General features: G+C 46.1%; 2 protein-coding genes across 3 annotated transcripts in view; both read right to left on the minus strand.

The window, feature by feature from the left end:
• LOC136629088 (zinc finger protein 585A-like) overlaps positions 1-19,689 on the minus strand; it is a 343,652-nt gene that overhangs the window by 205,020 nt on the left and 118,943 nt on the right. The window lies entirely within an intron of this gene.
• On the minus strand, positions 10,707-19,519 carry LOC136629142 (oocyte zinc finger protein XlCOF7.1-like). 2 transcript variants are annotated; one of them, XM_066605293.1, is made up of 3 exons: positions 19,409-19,519; positions 19,255-19,319; positions 10,707-12,903 (listed from the first exon to the last, which is right to left on the minus strand). In XM_066605293.1, the coding sequence occupies exons 2-3, from the start codon at positions 19,286-19,288 to the stop codon at positions 10,898-10,900; spliced, it is 2,040 nt and encodes a 679-aa protein (XP_066461390.1). In that variant the 5' UTR covers positions 19,289-19,319; positions 19,409-19,519; the 3' UTR covers positions 10,707-10,897. The 2 variants fall into 2 exon arrangements, with proteins under 2 accessions (XP_066461390.1, XP_066461388.1); XM_066605291.1 differs by lacking the exon at positions 19,255-19,319 and adding an exon at positions 18,652-18,754 and having other exon boundaries at positions 19,409-19,469.

Below are 19,689 nucleotides of genomic sequence, written 5' to 3' on the forward strand. Positions count from 1 at the left end.
TCTCTTGGGTTGAGTCCCGGAATTTTGTATTTCCCCTCGTGGCGAACAGATCTATCTGTGGTTCTCCCCACTAGCGTGTTAGTTGGTTGAAGACTTGCTGGTTCAGACCCCATTCTCCCAGAAGGATGCTCTGTCTGCTGAGGAAGTGAGCAATACCGTTTGTGGACCCTTTTAGATGAATCGCTGAAAGGGACAGCACGGTGGATTCTGCCCAGCGAAGTATCTTTGCCGTCAGTTGTTGGAGGTGTTGGTGTCTTATTCCCCCCTGGTGATGAACAAACGACGGGGCTGTCATATTATCAGTTAAGATTTTTACATGCCTTCCTCTTAAGTTGAGCTCTGCTGCACGAAGGGTCTCCCATATTGCTCTTAGTTCTCTATAATTGGACGAGCGTGTTGCTACTTGGGAGTCCCAAGTTCCCTGTAGGGTTAAGTCGGCTACTTGCGCTCCCCATCCTGTTTTGCTAGCATCTGTTGTGACAGATATGGCGGGTTCCCGTGACGAGGAGGTACCCTTACTCAGGTTCCTCTGAAAGGTCCACCAGCATAGGGATTCTTTAACTTGGACGGACAGGCTCACCTTCTTGTCTAGGGAGGTCTGCCGTTTGTCCCACTTGGCAAGGATGAACCTTTGTAGTTGTCGGGTATAAGCTTGTGCCCATGGAATTATTTTGTATGCAGGCTGTCAGAAGGCCCAGCACTTTCATTGATTCTCTGATAGACAGCGTAGTACCCCAGCATAGGGAGGTTATGGCTTGAATAAGGTCTTCCCTTTTGGATAGTGGAAGCCGAGATTCCTTGATGTGGGAGTCTAGTAGTACGCCCAAGTATACCTTCCGTGTACCTGGGGTCCAATCGGATTTTTGTTCGTTTATTATCCACCCTAAATCATTCAGGGTAGATAGGACTATGGACAGGTCTGCGCGTATGGCTTCTGTTGTTCTTGCCACCAACAAAAAGTCATCCAAATATGGAAAAATTAGAATCTGGTTTCACCTGAAATAAGCTACCATTCTATCACTATCCTTGTGAAGCCTCGAGGGGCAGTCGAGATCCCGAAGGGTAGAGCTGTAAACTGATAGTGATAGATTGCGTCACCGTCCCGCAGGGCGAACCTCAGATATTTGTGGTGAACTTGCGGCTATTGGGACGTGATAGTATGTGTCTTTGAGATCTATAGTGCACATGACGCTATGGGATCTATTAGTAATACGATGGACCTCACAGTTTCCATCTTAAATTTCTTGTAAGAAATGCATTTATTTAAGGCTTTGAGGATGAAGATGGTTCTGATAGAGCCATTCGTTTTTTTTTGTCAAAAAAAGGGGAGAATAAAACCCCTCACCCCTCTCGTGATCGGGAACCTGCCTAATGACCCCTAGGTCCTTAAGCTCTTGGATGCCCTTTACCAGGTTTCCCTATTCCTGCGGGGACCCGGGGAAGGTTAGGAGGAATCTCCTAGGAGGTAGAGAGTGAAATTCAATTCGGTACCCGGCTTCAATTATCTGAAGTACCCAGGGGTTAGATGTTATCCCCTGCCACTGGCTCAGGTAACGTGGTAGTCTACCTCCTGTTGAATCAGAAGTGGGTTGAGCTTCCTTACCCGACCTCCCTTGGGGTACGACCATCTTCCTGTCTTCCCTTTTCCTTTGATTTCAGGAGGTGGCTTCTGTGTCCTCCTTGGAAAAGATGGTTTCCTGTAGGGCTTTCGGTCTGGAAGGGTCTTGCTCTTGTGTCCGACCTTTGCAAGTATTTTGTCCACGACGGGCCCGAACATGTATTCCCCTTGGAATGGCACAGAGTTTGTTCTTGGATGTTACATCTGTTGCCCATGTTTTAGCCACAACACCCTTCTTGCGGTGTTACTAAGGACTCCGTTTTTTGCGCCGTATCTAACAGTCTCTGCCGATGCGTCTGCTAGAAAGGCGGTGGCCATTTTTAGAAGGGGGAGACAGCTGGCTAACTGTTCCCTAGGAGCCCGGTCTTTGATAGATGTTTCCAGCCTGTTCAGCCATAAGACCATCTACCTGGCTACGGATGTTGCCACCACGTTAGCTTTGACGGTAAAGGACGTCGCTTCCCAGGCCTTCCTCATCATACCGTCGATTTTCTTATCCATTGGGTCCGAGAGTTGCGATGCGTCCTCAAAGGGTAGAAGGGTTTTTTGGCCACCTTTGCAATCTGTATATCGACCTTTGGGGTCTCTCTTTACACGCGGACGTCTTCGTGAGCAAACGCAAGCCGGTTCCTGACTTCTCTTGAGACCGATAGTCTCTTCTCAGGTTCCTGCCACTCGTCTGCAATAACCTTTTGCAGGGTCTGGTTGACCGGAAACATGGTCTTCCGTCTTGACCGGAGGCCCCCAAACATCTCGTCCTGGACTGTCCTAGGCGGGTGATCCTCTTCAATTTGCATGGTTTCCTTCACTGCTTTGATGAGGTGACCAATGTCGTCCGAGAAAAAATAATATTTTTTCTCGTCTTCAACCAATGCTGGCGGATCTTCTAGTTCTCCCTCTGACAGGAGTTCCAGGGATTGGCCAGAAATAGAGCTCGCCGACTCCATTTGTCTTGGCCTTTTAGGGGCCCATGAAGGACCAGGTTGAGGATGAGAGAGGGATGCCATAGAGGCCTGCAATTCCTCTTTAATCATACAGCGGATGTCGGTTTTAAATGCTGCTCTTTCCTCCGCTAGTATCTTCCCCGTGCAATCCTCACATAGGAGTTTTTTAGAATTTTCCTCAAGCCTCTTACTACAGAGGACACATTTTTTGGATTTTTTCCTGGGGTCCGCTTTAGCCTTCGGACCTTCTTTATCCATCCAACCCATACAGAAAAATGAGGGAGAGGGGAGAAAAAAAGGGAACATACGTATATGCATCCAATTCGGCATAAATGACAAATTTGCATGTTCCAATTTTTGGCATATAGCCTACTCACGGCTTGTGGGGTCTCTGTTTCTCCCTCTTGTGCTGAGCTGTCACGTGTAGACATGCTTTTAGCACTTCTGGCAGTCAGCAGGATAACTTCTGTGGAGTAGAGCCTGCTTTTATGGAGAAACTTTTCAAATTTGGCACCATTTCCAGGTCTGTGCCGGTAGCCACGCCCCCTACGTCGAGCGCGTGACGTCACCACGCCGGATCACGTCACCGTATGGGCGCTGAGGAACCCAGAAGCCCAGGAAGGCCGTCGCTGCCGTTCTCCTGCGGCAGCGGCGGCCTTAAGATGCAGACCCGCACAGGAAGACCAGCGCTGCTGCGGCGGCTTACGGCTTCCAGGCGGCGCAGGTCGGGGATGCAGGGACTGCTAGGGTGTGCCGCCCCGACCTCTACCCTCCAGGGGATCTTCGCACAGCGTGCCGGTGAGTACGCCTGCTGTTTCCCTGTAAGCTTGCTTCATCTGGCCACCGTAGGAACAGGAAGACACTGAAGCATGGTGGAAAGGGAGGTGCTTTTAAGGACTCTTCTTGTCCCTACCGAGGTCAGAGGGCAACCTCCATTGTAATGGGGCCGTCGGGATGACGACCTGGAAACTCTTTTTTGAAAAATATATTTTTTTCATCGTTGCATTCAAAGTTCCATAACTTTGTGAATTTTCCATGGACGGACGTCTGTGAGGTTGGTTTTTTTGTGTGCTGAGTTGTAGGTTTTATTGATACCATTTTGGGATACAAATGGCTTTCTTGATCAGGTGCGGGCATCACTGGGATGAGCTGCAGGGCATCATTTGCCTGACAGCTTTCCCCAAGTAAATGGACCTTTACACTACACTAATATACTGTTCACACTACACATACACTAGACCAGTGTTGGCGAACTTATGGCACACATGTCAGAGAGGAACACAGAGCCCTCTCTGCTGGCATGCGCGCTGGCGGCTGCTCACCATGGTAGTGAATACCGTCCAGGGTGCCGCGGCTCTCTTGCTGGTATTCACTCAGTGGCGCTGATCCCAGCGCACACTGTGGCATCAGTTTGCATCCGGGATCCTTCCCCCTCTGACATCTCCTCCTTGGTTCCATGAGAGGAGAGGGGAGGAGGCGTCCAGATGCATAGACTGATGTCACAGTGTGCACCTGGGATCAGAGGAGCAGCGGCATCTAGTAGAGGAGGAGGGGGTAAGTTTATGGGTATCAGGGGAGTGCTATTATTACTGGGGCTGATATATGGGATACTATTAGTAACACCATCCCCTATATCGGCCTCAGTAGTAATATCATTACTACTGGGGCTGCTGTGGGGGGGTTACTATTACTACTGGGGCCACTGTAGTGGGTCACTATTACTATTGGGGCTGCTGTGGGGGTCACTTACTACTGGAGCTGCTGCGTGGGTCACTATTACTACTGGGGCTGCTGTGGGGGGCACTATTACTACTGGGGCCACTGTAGTGGGTCACTATTACTACTGGGGCTGCTGTGGGGGTCACTATTACTTCTGGGGCAGCTGTTGGGGGCACTATTACTACTGGGGCCACTGTAGTGGGTTACTATTACTACTGGGGCTGCTGTGGTGGTCACTATTACTACTGGGGCAGCTGTGGGGTCACTATTATTACTGGTGCAGCTGTGGGGTCACTATTATTACTGGGGCTTCTGTGGGGTCACTATTACTACTGGGGCTGCTGTGGGGATCACTATTACTACTGGGGCTACTGTGGGAGTTACTATTACTACTGGGGCTGCTGTGGGGTCACTATTACTACTGGGGCAGCTGTGGGGTCACTATTACTACTGGGGCAGCTGTGGGGTCACTATTACTACTGGAGCTGCTGTGGGAGTTACTATTACTACTGGGGTCGCTGTGGGGCCACTATTACTACGGGGGCCACTCTGGGGGAGTCACTTACTACTGGGGCCACCATGGAGGGTCACTTTCTACTGAGGCCACTGTGGGGGGTCACTTACTACTGGGGCTACTGTGGAGGGTCACTTACTACTGGGGCTACTGTGGGGGGGGGGGGGGGGGGGTCACTATTACTACTGGGGCCGCTGTGGGGGTCACTTACTACTGGGGCTACTGTGGAGGGTCACTTTCTACTGAGGCCACTGTGGAGGGTCACTTACTACTGGGGCTACTGTGGGGGGGGGGGGGTCACTATTACTACTGGGGCCGCTGTGGGGGTCACTTACTACTGGGGCTACTGTGGGGGGTCACTATTGCTTCTGCACTCCCAGAGCTACTCGGCCTCTCAGAAGAGAAGGGCTGGGAGAGATCTGAACTAACGGATGGCAGAGATAATGATGGAAGGAGGATGGCTGATCATAGATGGAGCCATAGGAGACCACCGGGTCCCGGACCCTCCTGCCGGGGGGGTTGGTGTCTCCTGCAGTGGGGTCTGTCCCTGTGTAATAGGATTGTCCCTCTCTCTAAGCCCCCGACTCACAGAGGCTAAAGGACAGATTACTGGGCTACTAGTAGTCTAAGGCACAAACTCTGCCAGTCCTGAAGGGGTTAATAATCCTCTCCCCTTGGCGGTCCTGAAGAGGTTAATAATCCCCTCCCCCTAGCGGTCCTGAAGGGGTTAATAATCCCCTCCCCTTGGCGGTCCTGAAGGGGTTAATAATCCCCTCCCCCTGGCGGTCCTGAAGGGGTTAATAATCCCCTCCTCCACTGACCTGACATGAGAGGACACACAGACCTGCAAAGCCGAACAGCAGCCCTGTTTACAGGACCTGTGATGATGTCACTGACATGTGATCAGTCACCTGTGTGGGAGGAGTCAAGGATCACATGACCATGAGATGCTTGGTTATGTATATACAGGACTCTGCTCTGCTGGCTGTGATCCCTGCTGGGTGAGCTGAAGGGATGTGTGGGGTCAGGATGGATGCTGCAGAGCCGTCTGTGTGTGATGTACATGGAGCAGGGCTACACTATTAGGGCACAGCAGAAAGGGGGCACTATCACCGGCTGCACAAGATCCCTGAGGAGGAATGACTGCAAACCCCCTGCAGCGAGATCTGGTGGCAAAAAAACGATGTCAGAATTAGAGATGAGCGAGCGTACTCACTGACAAATACTCGAGCGAGTATTGTCCTTCTCGAGTACCTGCCCGCTTGTGAGAAAAGATTCGGGTGCCGGCGGGGGAGAGCGGGGGAGAGCGGGGGGGGGGGGGGGGGAATGGAGGGGAGATCTTTCTCTCTCTCCCCCGCTCCCTCCTGCAACACACCGCTCACCCCCACCGGAACCCGAATCTTTTCTCACGAATTACTGGCTATCAAATGGGCTCTGGAAGAGTGGCGACATCATCTTGAGGGTGCTAGACCCCCAATTACCGTGTACACTGATCACAAGAATCTGGTATATCTCGCCAATGCTAAAAGACTCACAGCTCGTCAAGCCAGGTGGGCGTTGTTCTTCGCCAGGTTTAATTTCGTCGTGACATATATCCCAGGAGAGAAGAACGTGAAGGCGGATGCCCTGTCACGGAGTTTCGGGGTGCCGGATAGTGAGACTATGACTCCCGAGAATATCTTGGCCCCTGGCGTGGTGGTGGCAGCTGTAGAGTCTAACTTCGTCCCTTAACTACAGAATGCTCAGCAGGACGCTCCTTCGGGGGTGCCGGAGGGCAGATGGTTTGTGCCAGAGACCTTACGTCTTAGAGTCATGGATGAATCTCACTCATCGGTTCTCGCAGGGCATCCAGGGTTTCAGGGGACCCTGGATCTTTGTTCCAGACACTTCTGGTGGCCAGGCATGTCTCAGGAGATCCGCAACTTTGTTAGGGGATGTTCGGTCTGTGCTCGCAATAAGAGTCAGCGGCGTCCTCCGGAGGGTCCTCTGAGACCGTTACCGGTTCCTTCTAGTCCGTGGTCACAGTTATCGGTAGATTTCATCACTGACCTACCAGAATCCCAGAAGTGCACCACTATCTTAGTGGTGGTCGACCGGTTCTCAAAGATGGCACATTTTGTGGCGTTAAAGAAGCTACCTTCGGCAAAAGAATTTGCCAAGATTTTTGTAAAAGAAATAATTTGCCTACATGGGGTTCCCCAAAATATTGTATCTGATCGCGGGGTTCAGTTTGTGTCGCAGTTTTGGCGTGCCTTCTGCAGAAACCTGGGAAAGTCGCTTCCTTCTCTTCAGCATTCCACCCGCAAACTAATGGTCAGACTGAGCGGAAGAACCAGGATTTAGTGCAATATTTACGGTTGTTTGCTAGCGAAAAGGCTCATCAGTGGGCAGAGTTCCTGCCGTTGGCAGAGTTTGCACTAAACAACCGCCCTTGTTCTTCCACTGGGGTATCTCCATTTTTTTGTGTATACGATCAGCATCCTCGCTTCCTTACAGCAATCCCTACTCCTTCGGTCTGTCCTGCAGCTGATGTCGCCACAGATACGCTTTGGGGAGTATGGAAAGAGGTACAGAACAACTTGGAAGCAGCGGAGACTCGTATGCAGTTGCGTAGTGGGAAGAGTTTGTCTGTATCTGAACCTTACAGGGTGGGACATAAGGTATACCTGTCTTCTAAAAATCTCAAATTAAGGGTCCCATCCTTGAAGCTGGCGCTACGTTACGTGGGTCCATTTGTTATCACACGCGTGGTGAACCCGCTCGCCTACGAACTGGGTTTGCCAGCTACATGGAGGGTTCACAGGGTGTTCCATAAGTCGTTATTGAAACCTTTTGTCCCTTCAGTGATGCCCACCTCCGGTCCCCCTCCGCCCACCCTGGTCCGGGATGAAGTCGAATACGAGGTCCGGGAGATCCTGGATTCTCGTCTGTGTCTGGGAACCCTACAATATTTGGTGGCCTGGAAGGGTTTTCAACCAGAAGATCATTCCTGGGTGGCCGCACGTGATGTTCACGCTCCCGTGTTGGTACGGAGTTTCCACCGTCGTTTTCCGGATAAGCCTGGTCGAGTTTCCAGGGGCCCAGAGGTCCCCTGTCAGAGGGGGGGTAATGTTACCATGCAGGGCGGCGCAGGGTCCCGCGGTCGGCGCTCGATGCTACGGTGTCGGCTCCGGCATCCTGGAGCTCTGGAGTCGGGGCTCTCCTGGCGGCGTGGGGCAGCCAGTGTGCGGCGGCGTGGGCGTGTCCGCCCGTAGGGTGCTGCCCGCACTCCTCCACCTTTCTTATGCAGCAGTAGGAGAGTCGGCCCCTCCCACTCTCCGCCCCTGGGCGGAGTCTCAGCATCTAGTTAGTCCTGTCTGCAGGTTACTCAGTCAGTTCCCTAGCTTGCTTGTCAGCTCCCATCTCCAGCTTTGCTTTTGCTCTGCATTTTCTGTCAGTCATTTCCATCTGCCTTTCTGTCGGCACTCTGTCCCCTACTGGTTAGATCCATCTTGTGCAGTCGCCAGGTCCCTAGCCAGGGTAGGGACTGCCGTCCAGTTGTCCGCCTGGGGTTAGCCAGGGCCGAGGCAAGTAGGCAGGGACAGTGGGAAGTTCAGGGCACCCCACCTGGCACTCGGGGGTCAGAGTGTGGTAACACCTATGCTGCATTAGCAAATCAAAGCCATTCAATGACATCATTCCGTAGTGGTTAGCTCAAGTTTTTGGGATGAGGGTAGAGGTCATGTTGTTAACGGTATGGGGAGGGGAGGGGCTATATAGCATGATGAAGCAGCCACAATGGGGGGGACTGTTAGTGAAATGAATATGAATCCATGTTCTATTCTATGCACAGCCATTTTGTGTCAGGAAGCCATCTTTTCCTTATATTTATTTGTCCTCTTTCTTGAGGATTGATAGATATTAAATAGTTACTTATAAAGCCTTGAGTGAATAACCAAAGCCAGAGCTGCAGAAGATAGCTATGCAGCCTTTAAACTGGCCGGCGGGTCAAAAAGACATGTTTCTCACTGTCCACATATGTTCCAAAATATTCTCTCTAAACAAATTATTACCATAACTGTAGTTTTATGTTTTGAGAAACTAATCATGTATGATTCTACCGACCTTGCGTGTGTTTGCCTGGCATTTTAGAAGTTAACTTTTTTATCTTTAACCCGTTTAGGACCAGCCACCGTACATTTACGGCGCCTGGTCCTGGGCTTAGAGCACTGCCCATAGTAAAATTACGGCCGTGCTCTAAGTCTCCTGCCTCTGCAATCAGTCAGAGGCAGGAACGGGTTATCAGCTGTTAGTGACAGCTGATAACCCGGAGCAGAAGGCAGGAGAAATAAATGCAGCAAAAATAATTTTGGTAGCTAAAGGAAAAAAAAATGGAGCAGTAAAACCGCCACATGGGTAAAATCTCTAAAAGGTGTCTGGTCCTTAAGGTACAAAACAACCTGGTCCTTAAGTAGTTAATATTCATATTATGTTTATTTTTTATCGACCTATGGTAATAAATGAATTATAATAAATTTGAATTATTGTAATCGAAGCATGTGCCTCTATAAAAACTGCTGCCTGTCAATCAATAAATGGATAACTATGGATCACATCCAGTGTGTTGTGGTGATAGTTATTTCCAAAGTTCGGCCTATCTTCTAACTGAATTTAGACTGAAAAAGTGTTGGGTTTACAGCCAGCATGGGTGGAGGAGAGATACCCGGTTTATTGCCACATCTGCCCATCCTAACCAGGCCTCTGTAATTAGCCCTGTTTTGAGACATACCACACAGTTTAACGTTATTACTTTTATCTAAGATTTATAAAATGCCAAAGGGGGGTGGCGGAGTTATTTTTAGGGAGTCAATTTTTTTCTGCACAAGTGAGCAATTGGGCCTGAAATTTATTCAGTTGTGCCCTAAAATCCAGTGGGTGTTCCTTCCATTAAAGGCCTAGCCATGTGTCCTGTAAGTACATTGGGCTACAAAGGGTAAGTTTCTGAACACAGGACAAACAGGAAAATCCATTTTGGGGTGTAAGTCTTCATAAAAATGTTTGCTGTACAAAAAAAAGTGTTTTAAAAAGGACATAATTGTCCCAAAAATGAAAATCTTAATTTTTACCCTACTGCTTTGCTTAGATTCATTCAAAAACGGTGGAGTCAAAATATGCAGTACATCCCTAGATGAATTTGGCCGCTCAAGGGCTCTACAAGTGAGCAATGGGGCTAAAACACCTTTAAGCAAAATTTCTGTTCTGAAAGTCACCGGCTGCTCCTCTTGGTCTGGGTGTCATTGTGCATACAGACATAAGATTAGGGCCACAATAGGTATGTTTCTGAACACAGGACAAACAGGGATATCCATTTTGGGGTGCAAATCCTCATTTTCATGCGCACTATAGAAAAAACAGCTATATTTAAAATGACATATTTGCAAAAATATGAAATTTTATTTTTTCTTCTCTAAATTGCATTAACTCCTGAAAAGAAACCGTGGTGTCAAAATAATCATGACACCCTTCAGTGAATATATTTAGGGGTGTATTTTATTTTTAATGAGGTCAGTTGTGGGGGTTTCTATCATTTTGACACCTATGAGACTTTGCAATCTTGGCTTGGTGTAGGAAGACAAAATATACCTCAAAAAGTTAATAATTAATTTTTAATTTGTATGTCTCCTAAATGGTTAAAAAAAACACACTAACACTTTTCCAATGTGCTTCCAGAATAAAGTAAACAGATGGAAATATATACCTTATCAAAAATGTGTACAGTATGTTTATACATATCGAGTTCAAAATGTGAAAAAATTACAATTCTTTCAAAACTTTCCCAATTTTGGCGCTTTTATTAAATATACAAAAATTTTATAGGTCTATTTTACCTCCTAAATGAAGTACAACATGTGGCGAGAAAACAACGTCAGAATTACTTAGATATGCAACACCTTTATTTTATGTCAAAGTGACACGTGTCATATTTCCAAAATTTGGCCTGCTCATTAAGACGCAAACAGGTTTGGTCACCAAGGAGCTAAAAAAGATACTGTAATGAAGTCATCTTTTTGTATTCATTTTCTTGTAGCATTTGCTAATTAGATTAGTTTATTTAAAAAATAGTTACTTTTCTGTGTGAGTTCTTAGATGTTTAAGAACTCGTGATTTCCTAGTAAACCTTTTCCCACATTCTGAACATGAAAATGGCTTCTCTCCTGTGTGAATTATCTGATGTGTAACAAGATTTGCTTTGTTAGCAAAACATTTCCCACAATCTGAACATGAAAATGGCTTCTCTCCTGTGTGAGTTCTTTGATGTCTAACAAGATCTGATTTAGTTAAAAAACACTTCTCACACTCTGAACATGAAACTGATTTCTCCCCTGTGTGAATTTTCTGGTGCGTTACAAAATTTGATTTGTCAATAAAACATTTGCCGCAATCTGAACATGAAAAGGGTCTCTCTCCCGTGTGAATTCTCTGATGTGTTACAAGATCTAATTTCCTGTAAAAACACTTCTCACATTCTGAACATGAAAATGGTTTCTCTCCTGTGTGAATTCTCTGATGTGCAATAAGATCTAATTTCCTGTAAAAACACTTCCTACATTCTGAACATGAAAATGGTTTCTCTCCTGTGTGAGTTCTCTGATGTGCAACAAGATCTAATTTCCAGTAAAAACACTTCCCACATTCTGAACATGAAATTGGCTTGTCCCCTGTGTGACTTCTTTTATGTATAACAAGATGTGATTTACTAGTAAAACATTTCCCACATTCTGAACATGAATATGGCTTCTGTCCTGTGTGAATTCTCTGATGTATAACAAGCTGTGTTTTTCTAGCAAAACCTTTCTCACATTCTGAACATGAAAATGCCTTCTCTCCTGTGTGAATTCTCTGATGTGCAATAAGATATTCTTTGCTAGTAAAACATTTCCCACAATCTGAACATGAAAATGGCCTTTCTCCTGTGTGACTTCTCTGATGTATAACAAGATGTGTTTTTCTAACAAAACATTTGTCACATTCTGAACATGAAAATGGTTTTTCTCCTGTGTGAGTTCTCTGGTGTCTAACAAGTTCTCCTTTGCTAGTAAAACATTTGCCACAATCTGAACATGAAAATGGCTTTTCTCCTGTGTGAATTCTCTGGTGTCTAACAAGTTGTGCTTTGCTAGTAAAACATTTCCCACATTTTGAACATGAAAATGGCTTATCTCCTGTGTGATTTCTCTGATGTATTACCAGATATGCTTTGCTAGTAAAACATTTGCCACAATCTGAACATGAAAATGGCTTTTCTCCTGTGTGAATTATCTGGTGTCTAACAAGTTGTCCTTTGCTAGCATAACATTTGCCACATTCTGAACATGAAAATAGCTTCTCTCCTGTGTGATTTCTCTGATGTATTACCAGATATGCTTTGGTAGTAAAACATTTGCCACAGTCTGAACATGAAAATGGTTTGTCTCCTGTATGACTACTCTGATGCATTACAAGTTGTGCTTTGCTAGTAACACATTTGCCACAATCTGAATATGAAACTGGCTTCTGCCCTGTGTGACGTTTCTGATGTCCAACAAGATTTGATTTGCTAGTAAAACATTTCCCACATTCTGAACATGAAAATGGCTTCTCTCCTGTGTGACTTCTCTGATGTGTAGCAAGATATGCTTTGCTAGTAAAACATTTCCCACATTCTGAACATGAAAAGGGTTTCTCCCCTCTGTGACTTCTCTGATGTGCAACAAGACTTGGTTTGCTAGTAAAACATTTCCCACATTCTGAACATGAAAATGGCTTCTGCCCTGTGTGACTTCTCTGATGTGCAACAAGACTTGGTTTGCTAGTAAAACATTTCCCACATTCTGAACATGAATACGGCTTCTCTCCTCTATTAGCTCTTTGATGTTCTTGTCTTCTGTGACTTTTCTTCTGCTTATCAGTTTGTGATGGATCAGAAGATGGGAGCTGTATAAGAGCACTTGATGATGGATTTTTGCCGTCAAGGACTGAAGGTATATTTGGGATAATGGCAGGTTCTTTATATGTATTTTGTCTACCATTATCATCTCCTTCAAAATCTGCAGATATCAGATGTTCCTCTGAGCTCCTGGTACCATCATCTGCCAAGAATAAAGCTGATTTTACTATTATTGACCATAAGTAAAATGAAATTGATACTTCAGAACATTTATATATAAATTACAAATCACATAGCAAAATGCAATTAGACAGAAATTAGTAATCAGTTTGCAATCTAGCAGTAGACCTCAGATCGAGGACCAGTAGATGATGATTTCTGCCACTAAGCTGTTATCTTGCAGTTTTTCCCTTCTGTGGTGAAGCCTCCATCTTCATAGATTCATATGTCACCATGCTGCTAGTAAATGCTCAGTGAAGATCTATAAAGGTTTCTGTGAGTCAGTGCTATTAGATGGTGATCCAACAGATCCTAGTGGTGGGGGACTCAATTATAAGGGGGACAGATAGGGCAATCTGCCATAAAGACCAGGATCATCGAACGGTGTGTTGTCTTCCTGGTGCTCGCGTTCGACACATCGCGAATCGGATTGACAGATAACTGAGAGGGGCTAGTGAGGATCTAGCGGTCATGGTGCACGTTGGCACCAATAAACAAATTAGAGGTCAATGGAGGGCCCTCAAAAATGATTTCAGAGACTTAGGGTCCAAGCTTAGGGCGAGGACCTCCAAGGTAGTTTTCTCAGAAATACTAGCTGCAACTAAATTCACACTAGAAAGGCAGCAGGATCTTAGGGAGGTAAACAAGTGGCTCCAGAGTTGATGTAAGAAGGAGAGGTTTGGGTTCCTGGAGAACTGGGCTGACTTTGCTGTCGGCTACAGGCTCTACTGTAGGAATGGGCTGCATCCTAATGGGGAGGGTGCAGATGTGTTGGGGGAGAAGATGGTTAGAAGGCTGGAGGAGTCTTTAAACTAGGGACTAGGGGAGGGCAAAAAGAGAAACAAAGAGATAGTCAGTGTAGTGAGCGACCTGGGGCCAAGTAATGGAGGTCGAGCAAAGGGTGGAGTTAGTACAGTTAGAACTGATAGATCAGCCAATAGTACCATTAGTAGCAAAATGAACTTCAGGAAAAAAATACCCGTATAAATTGTATTGCAACGAATGCAAGAAGTCTGATCGTTAAAGTGGGCGAGGTTGAAGCAAGAATGACTGATGAAAACTATGATATAGTCGGAATAACGGAAACATGGCTTGATGATAAGTGCGATTGGGCGGTGAAGTTACAAGGTTACAATCTCTTCAGAAGAGACCGTGGAAACCAGAAAGGGGGTGCGGTATGTATGTACGTTAAACCATACGAGGCTACGGAAGGATATAGGTGCAGTAGATGAACACGTGGAATCTCTGTGGGTAGAAATACAGGGAGAAAAAAATAGCAAAATACTGATAGGGGTTTTCTATAGGCCACCAAGAGCAACAGAAGAAATTGAAACCTTACAATTAAGCCAGATAGAAGAAGTGTCAAACCACAATGAAGTAATTATTATAAGGGACTTTAATTATCTGGATATATATGGGATAACGAGACCTGCAAACCTGGGCAAAAACGTGTGTATCTGGTTAAAGAACTGGCTCAATGATAGAAAGCAAAGGGTGGTAATAAATGGTTCATACTCTGATTGGGCCACCGTCGCTAGTGGGGTGCCACAGGGTTCGTATTAGGCCCCAGTCTGTTTAATAATATATTTATCAACGACCTGATAGAGGGGCTGCACAGTAAAATATCAATATTTGCAGATGATACAAAATTATACAAGACAATTAATACAATGGAGGACAATGTACGACTACAAATGCTCCTAGATAAGACAGGGGCTTGGGCATAAAAATGGCAAATGAAGTTCAATGTTGACAAATGTAAGGTTATGCACATGGGCAGGTGAAACGGATGTCATCAATATGCACTAAATGGGGTACTGCTAGGGAAAAGTGATATGGAAAAAGATCTGGGGGTACTAGTGGATTATAGATTTAACTGGAGCAACCAATGTCAGTCAGCTGCTGCAAAAGCAAATAAAGTCTTGGGGTGCATTAAAAGAGGTATAGGGGCGAAAGATGAGAACATTATCCTCCCACTATATAAGGCACTTGTCAGGCCCCACATGGAATACTGTGTATATAGTTCTGGATACCGGTGCTCAGAAAAGATGTAGCAGTGCTTGAGGGGGTCCAAAGAAGGGCAACTAAACTAATAAATGAAATAAGAGGACTGGAATACCCAGAGAGGCTATCAAAATTGGGATTATTCGCCCTTGAAAAAAGATGGCTAAGGGGTAGGGATTAGCGAGTATACTCGCTAAGGCACTACTCGCTCGAGTAATGTGCCTTAGCCGAGCATCTCCCCGCTCGTCCCGAAAGATTCGAGTGCCGCCGCAGCTGACAGGTGAGTTGCGGCGGGGAGCGGTGCAGAGCGGGTGGGAGAGAGGGAGAGAGAGATCTCCCCTCTGTTCCTCCCTGCTCTCCCCCGCAGCTCCCCGCCCCGCGGCGGCACCCGAATCTTTCGGGACGAGCGGGGAGATGCTCGGCTAAGGCACATTACTCGTGTGAGTAGTGCCTTAGCGAGTATACTCGCTCATCCCTACTAAGGGGCGATCAAATAACTATGTATAAATACATGAGGGGACAATACAAGGATCTCTCCCATGATCTGTTTATACCGAGGACTGCGTCAGTAACAAGAGGGCATCCGCTACGTCTAGAAGAAAGCAGGCTTCATCACCAACACAGAAGGGGGTTCTTTACTGTAAGAGCAGTGAGACTGTGGAACTCTCTGCCTGAGAACGTGGTGATGGCAAAATCTATAGAGGAGTTTAAGAGGGGACTAGATGTCTTTCTAGAGCACAATGATTTTACAGGATATACACAGTAAGTAACCAGTGGGTTGTTGATCCGGGTCTTACAGACAGGTAGAAACTATTAGAGGGTGATCCAGGAAATATTCTGACTGCCATCAAGGAGTCGGGAAGGAATTTTTTCCCCGAAAGGGTTATTTGGCTTCTGCCTCTTGGGGTTTTTTGCCTTCCTCTGGATCAACAAGGAGGTTGAAACAGGCTGAACTAGATGGACATTGTCTTCATTCAGCCTAACATACTATGTTACTATATGTCTCACACACTTACCTGAGAGGTACACGCACTTCCTTACAAACCAAGGTAGAGGGGAGAAGTAAACCAGGATATCTGGCTATTTGGTTACATTGAAAATAAATGTTAAGGCTTTTTTGGTCTAAAAGAGATGTCTTTAAAAATTAAGAGGAAAAACAGTGTAAATAGGACAGTGCCTCAGTCTCAGTGGGTCACAATCAGGTGGGATAGGAGAATAAGAAAAAGAAAAAAGGGGGGAGGAGCTTACCTGGTGTAAGCAGCTGAACCTGAATAGGTAATAGCCATCACACCAAAATCCCCGTGAGCCTGGAGTATACAATCTAGAGACCTTGTAATTCATGTAAAGCAGACTGTCTAGGGGTGCTTGGGGCTCAGTGAAGCAAAAGTACAATTAAAAATGTGTATAAATCCTGCACTCAGATTACCACATAGATGTATTCACAATTAAAAGCAAAAAGCACTTACTTGGAGGAGGGGTCTGATAGCATTTACAGACCCCCCAGTGATGATGCCAGAGGTAGTGGGTAATTTCAAAAGGGTCCTTTATTTTAACAAAAATAAACAAACACACAGCAGGGTAGCATGCAATGTGGTTTGGGGGTTAAAACCCCTTTTTTTGAGCAGAACATACCTGGTTATGAGAAGCTTTTATGTACTGGGCGGCAGAGTGCCAGAAATTCAAAAGAAACGGGTGGGGTACCCGGCCGCAGACGCTGCCTGTCGTGTAAGCGTCAGCATCTCTGTTTCACTTGCTCAGAGAAAAGGAGAGGGGGGAGGGAGGAGGGAGGGGCGGGATAGAAGTTCCCAAGTGACAGGGAGGGCGGGGAATCAAGTAGTGTGGGGAACCCACTACAAGCAGTCCTAGAGGCATATTAACAATTTCTGTGACAGCTCAGCCCTAACAACCAATCAGGTTGAATCAGCCAACCTAAACAACCAATCAGGTTGCTGGAATTGTGAATCAGAATCAATCAGGTTGCTGGAATTGCTGAATACAGCTGAGCTGTTACAGAAATTGTCACTATGCGTCCCAGAGAGGCTGAAAGCACCGGCCCACTTCCTCCATCTTCCCGTCTCCATGGGAGGATGCTCTATTACTCTATCTCCTAATGGAGTGCCCTCCCAGCATGCTACCCTGCTGTATGCTTGTCTACCTTTGTAAAAATAAAGGACCCTTTTGAAATTACCCCCTGGCATCATCATTGGGGGGTCTGTAAATGCTATCAGACCCCTCCTCCAAGTAAGTGCTTTCTGCTTCTATCTGGTGATTTTTACACTTTTTTATTGTACTTAAAAATTTAGGAATTTATCCAATAAGTTTAACCTTGATTTTGTGGATGGGCCCACATGTTTTAAACAAAATATGAGCTAAGAGCCCTGCATTTACATGGGGGTAGTATAAACAATAATTGTGTAGTTTTATTCAGGTATTAAATGTATAGGAGTGCTGAGGTGTGTTTCTGTTTGGCCTGGTTGACTTTAACTGTAGCCATTCCATCTGCAGCTGTCTCATGAAGAAGGGAGGCTCCCTCTCCAGGCGCATATAGACAATCTTGCTCTTACCCAAAAACTTTGGAGAAGTGCGAGGGTAACTCCTCTTGCCCACTTCTTCGGCTGCTCTCAGGATAACTACAGACACCATGACCTCGCTTTTCATGCTAATTCAAGGTTTCTCTACTAGGGCAGCAACCACCACATAGCGTATACCAGATTTCAGCTAATGGGGCCATTATGTGGTCCCTCCTACTCTAAACACAAACTGGGTAATCTAGCCACATCACTGCTCACAGTCACAAGGGGACCAGTGCCGTCCTACTATTCATCTCCAGTGGTGGTGGAACAGCAGCTTCATATAAGCAGATAAAGAATTGATTGCGTCACCACCCGTGTCATCAAAGGGTTCAGACAGTCCTCCCCTTCACTAATCAGCGAAACGGCATCGCTCAATAACTTCTTCGGGGCAGTGTTGGAGCATCATCACCACTTGGCTCTTCTTTAGAAGGGTTTCCAGCTTGCATCTTACTGGCACAGCCCAGCCCATTGGAGCAGATCTGTAGGAGAACTACTTAATCTTCATCTTCTAAATTCTGATTCTTTTTGGACATCATTACCCCCTCCACACTTTGAATATTGCTTGTATATTAAATGGTACCAACATATAATGTGTCCATCAAAAAATAAGCCCTCATGTACGTTTCTAAGATGATATTAATCTTTCCTGCTTGCAGAGAGATTTGTTATATGATAATGATGATCCGGCATCCAGGTTTCCTCCTTCCAGTCCCTGAAGAGAAGCATTCCTGACACTCATAGAACCAACCTTCCATCCTCCAAGGAATCTTCTGTTATCCGGGTCTATGTCTCCACAATCTGGATTCCAGGAGCCTAATAGGGGCTAATGGTTCCTTAGTTGTAAAGTTGGGGATATACTCTTCTCTCAATAGTACTGACAGCAAACGATGAAGGAATCGGCCTTGTTCACATAGATATATTATATATCCGGACTGCAGATGGATTTTACACTCAGATTATAGATGCCCATCGTGTATTATCGCCTATAACGGTATCACATGTTATCCACATTTAGCTTGTACTCCGGCTGAATGGGGGAACATCAAGTGGAAACTGACAGATCACAGAGCTTATAAATCTACATAACTATCTGCAGCCGCTGACCGAGGAGAATCGGTGACTCTTCTCTGCTGTATTTAGTGGTTACTACTCACCTGGGCGGTTACCTGTAGGAATCTCCTCTTTACACTGCTGATCGCCCCTCATATTTGTCTCTGTAGTATTAATATTGGTCAGATCTTCATCCTGATACAAAAGCTGGGAGACAAATATTGTAAAAGTCAGTAGACTGTTGGATAAGTTGTGTGAAATGATCATTAATCCTCAGGACAGACAAAAACGACCTGACAGGAGTAGTTATTTGAGCCACGTAGCTGCAGGTCTAGAAGCTGGACATATATATTAGATGGCAGCTCAGTGACCCCTCAGGAACCTCATACACATCTGTATTCGGCATGGCTAGACACGCTGCACGTTGTCTCAGTGGAGAGGATCAGCATCTACCAGACACATCCGCTATTTGTCTCGGGGAACATAAAGGAGCAGATAGATATAAATCCAACCTGTTGGCTCCTTATTCCCACCAGCAGTCTCCACCGCCAGAAAACTGGGAGAAGATCCAGACAACATGTAATGTCTCTGGTCAGCGGTAATCCTGCCATCTCCACCGGCCTCATCACACAAGTAGAAGGCATCTAATAACACTGAAGACAAGAGCTTCATGGCCTTCTACAGATCAGAGAGACATCTCCATCTACCTGATGGTCCTGTGGAAGAAGAGGACGGGGACATCTCTCTGGTGGGCTTCTCTTACTGGATGGAACTGGAGGAAACACAGACAGAGACTGAAGTCATTCTTTACATACAGATAATAAAGTCCCCGTGTATTTAGTCCTTAGTCCTGTTTATTACCTGGTGATGGGAGCGGCTTGCCGATCTCCATCATGGCCTCCTTATACAGATCCTTGTGCCCTTCTAAATACTCCCACTCCTCCATGGAGAAATAGACAGCGACATCCCGACACCTTATCGGAACCTGACAACACAATATACAGTCATTACCCAGAAGCCTCCAGTGCTGTTACTGTATAATGTCCCAGCATTCCCTACAGCGTCACCTCTCCAATCAGCAGCTCAATCATCTTGTTTGTGAGTTCTAGAATCTTCTGTACATTGATGTTCTCATGTATCAG

This window comes from Eleutherodactylus coqui, chromosome 5, assembly GCF_035609145.1.
Source record: "Eleutherodactylus coqui strain aEleCoq1 chromosome 5, aEleCoq1.hap1, whole genome shotgun sequence".
In the NCBI taxonomy this organism is placed as follows: domain Eukaryota; kingdom Metazoa; phylum Chordata; class Amphibia; order Anura; family Eleutherodactylidae; genus Eleutherodactylus; species Eleutherodactylus coqui.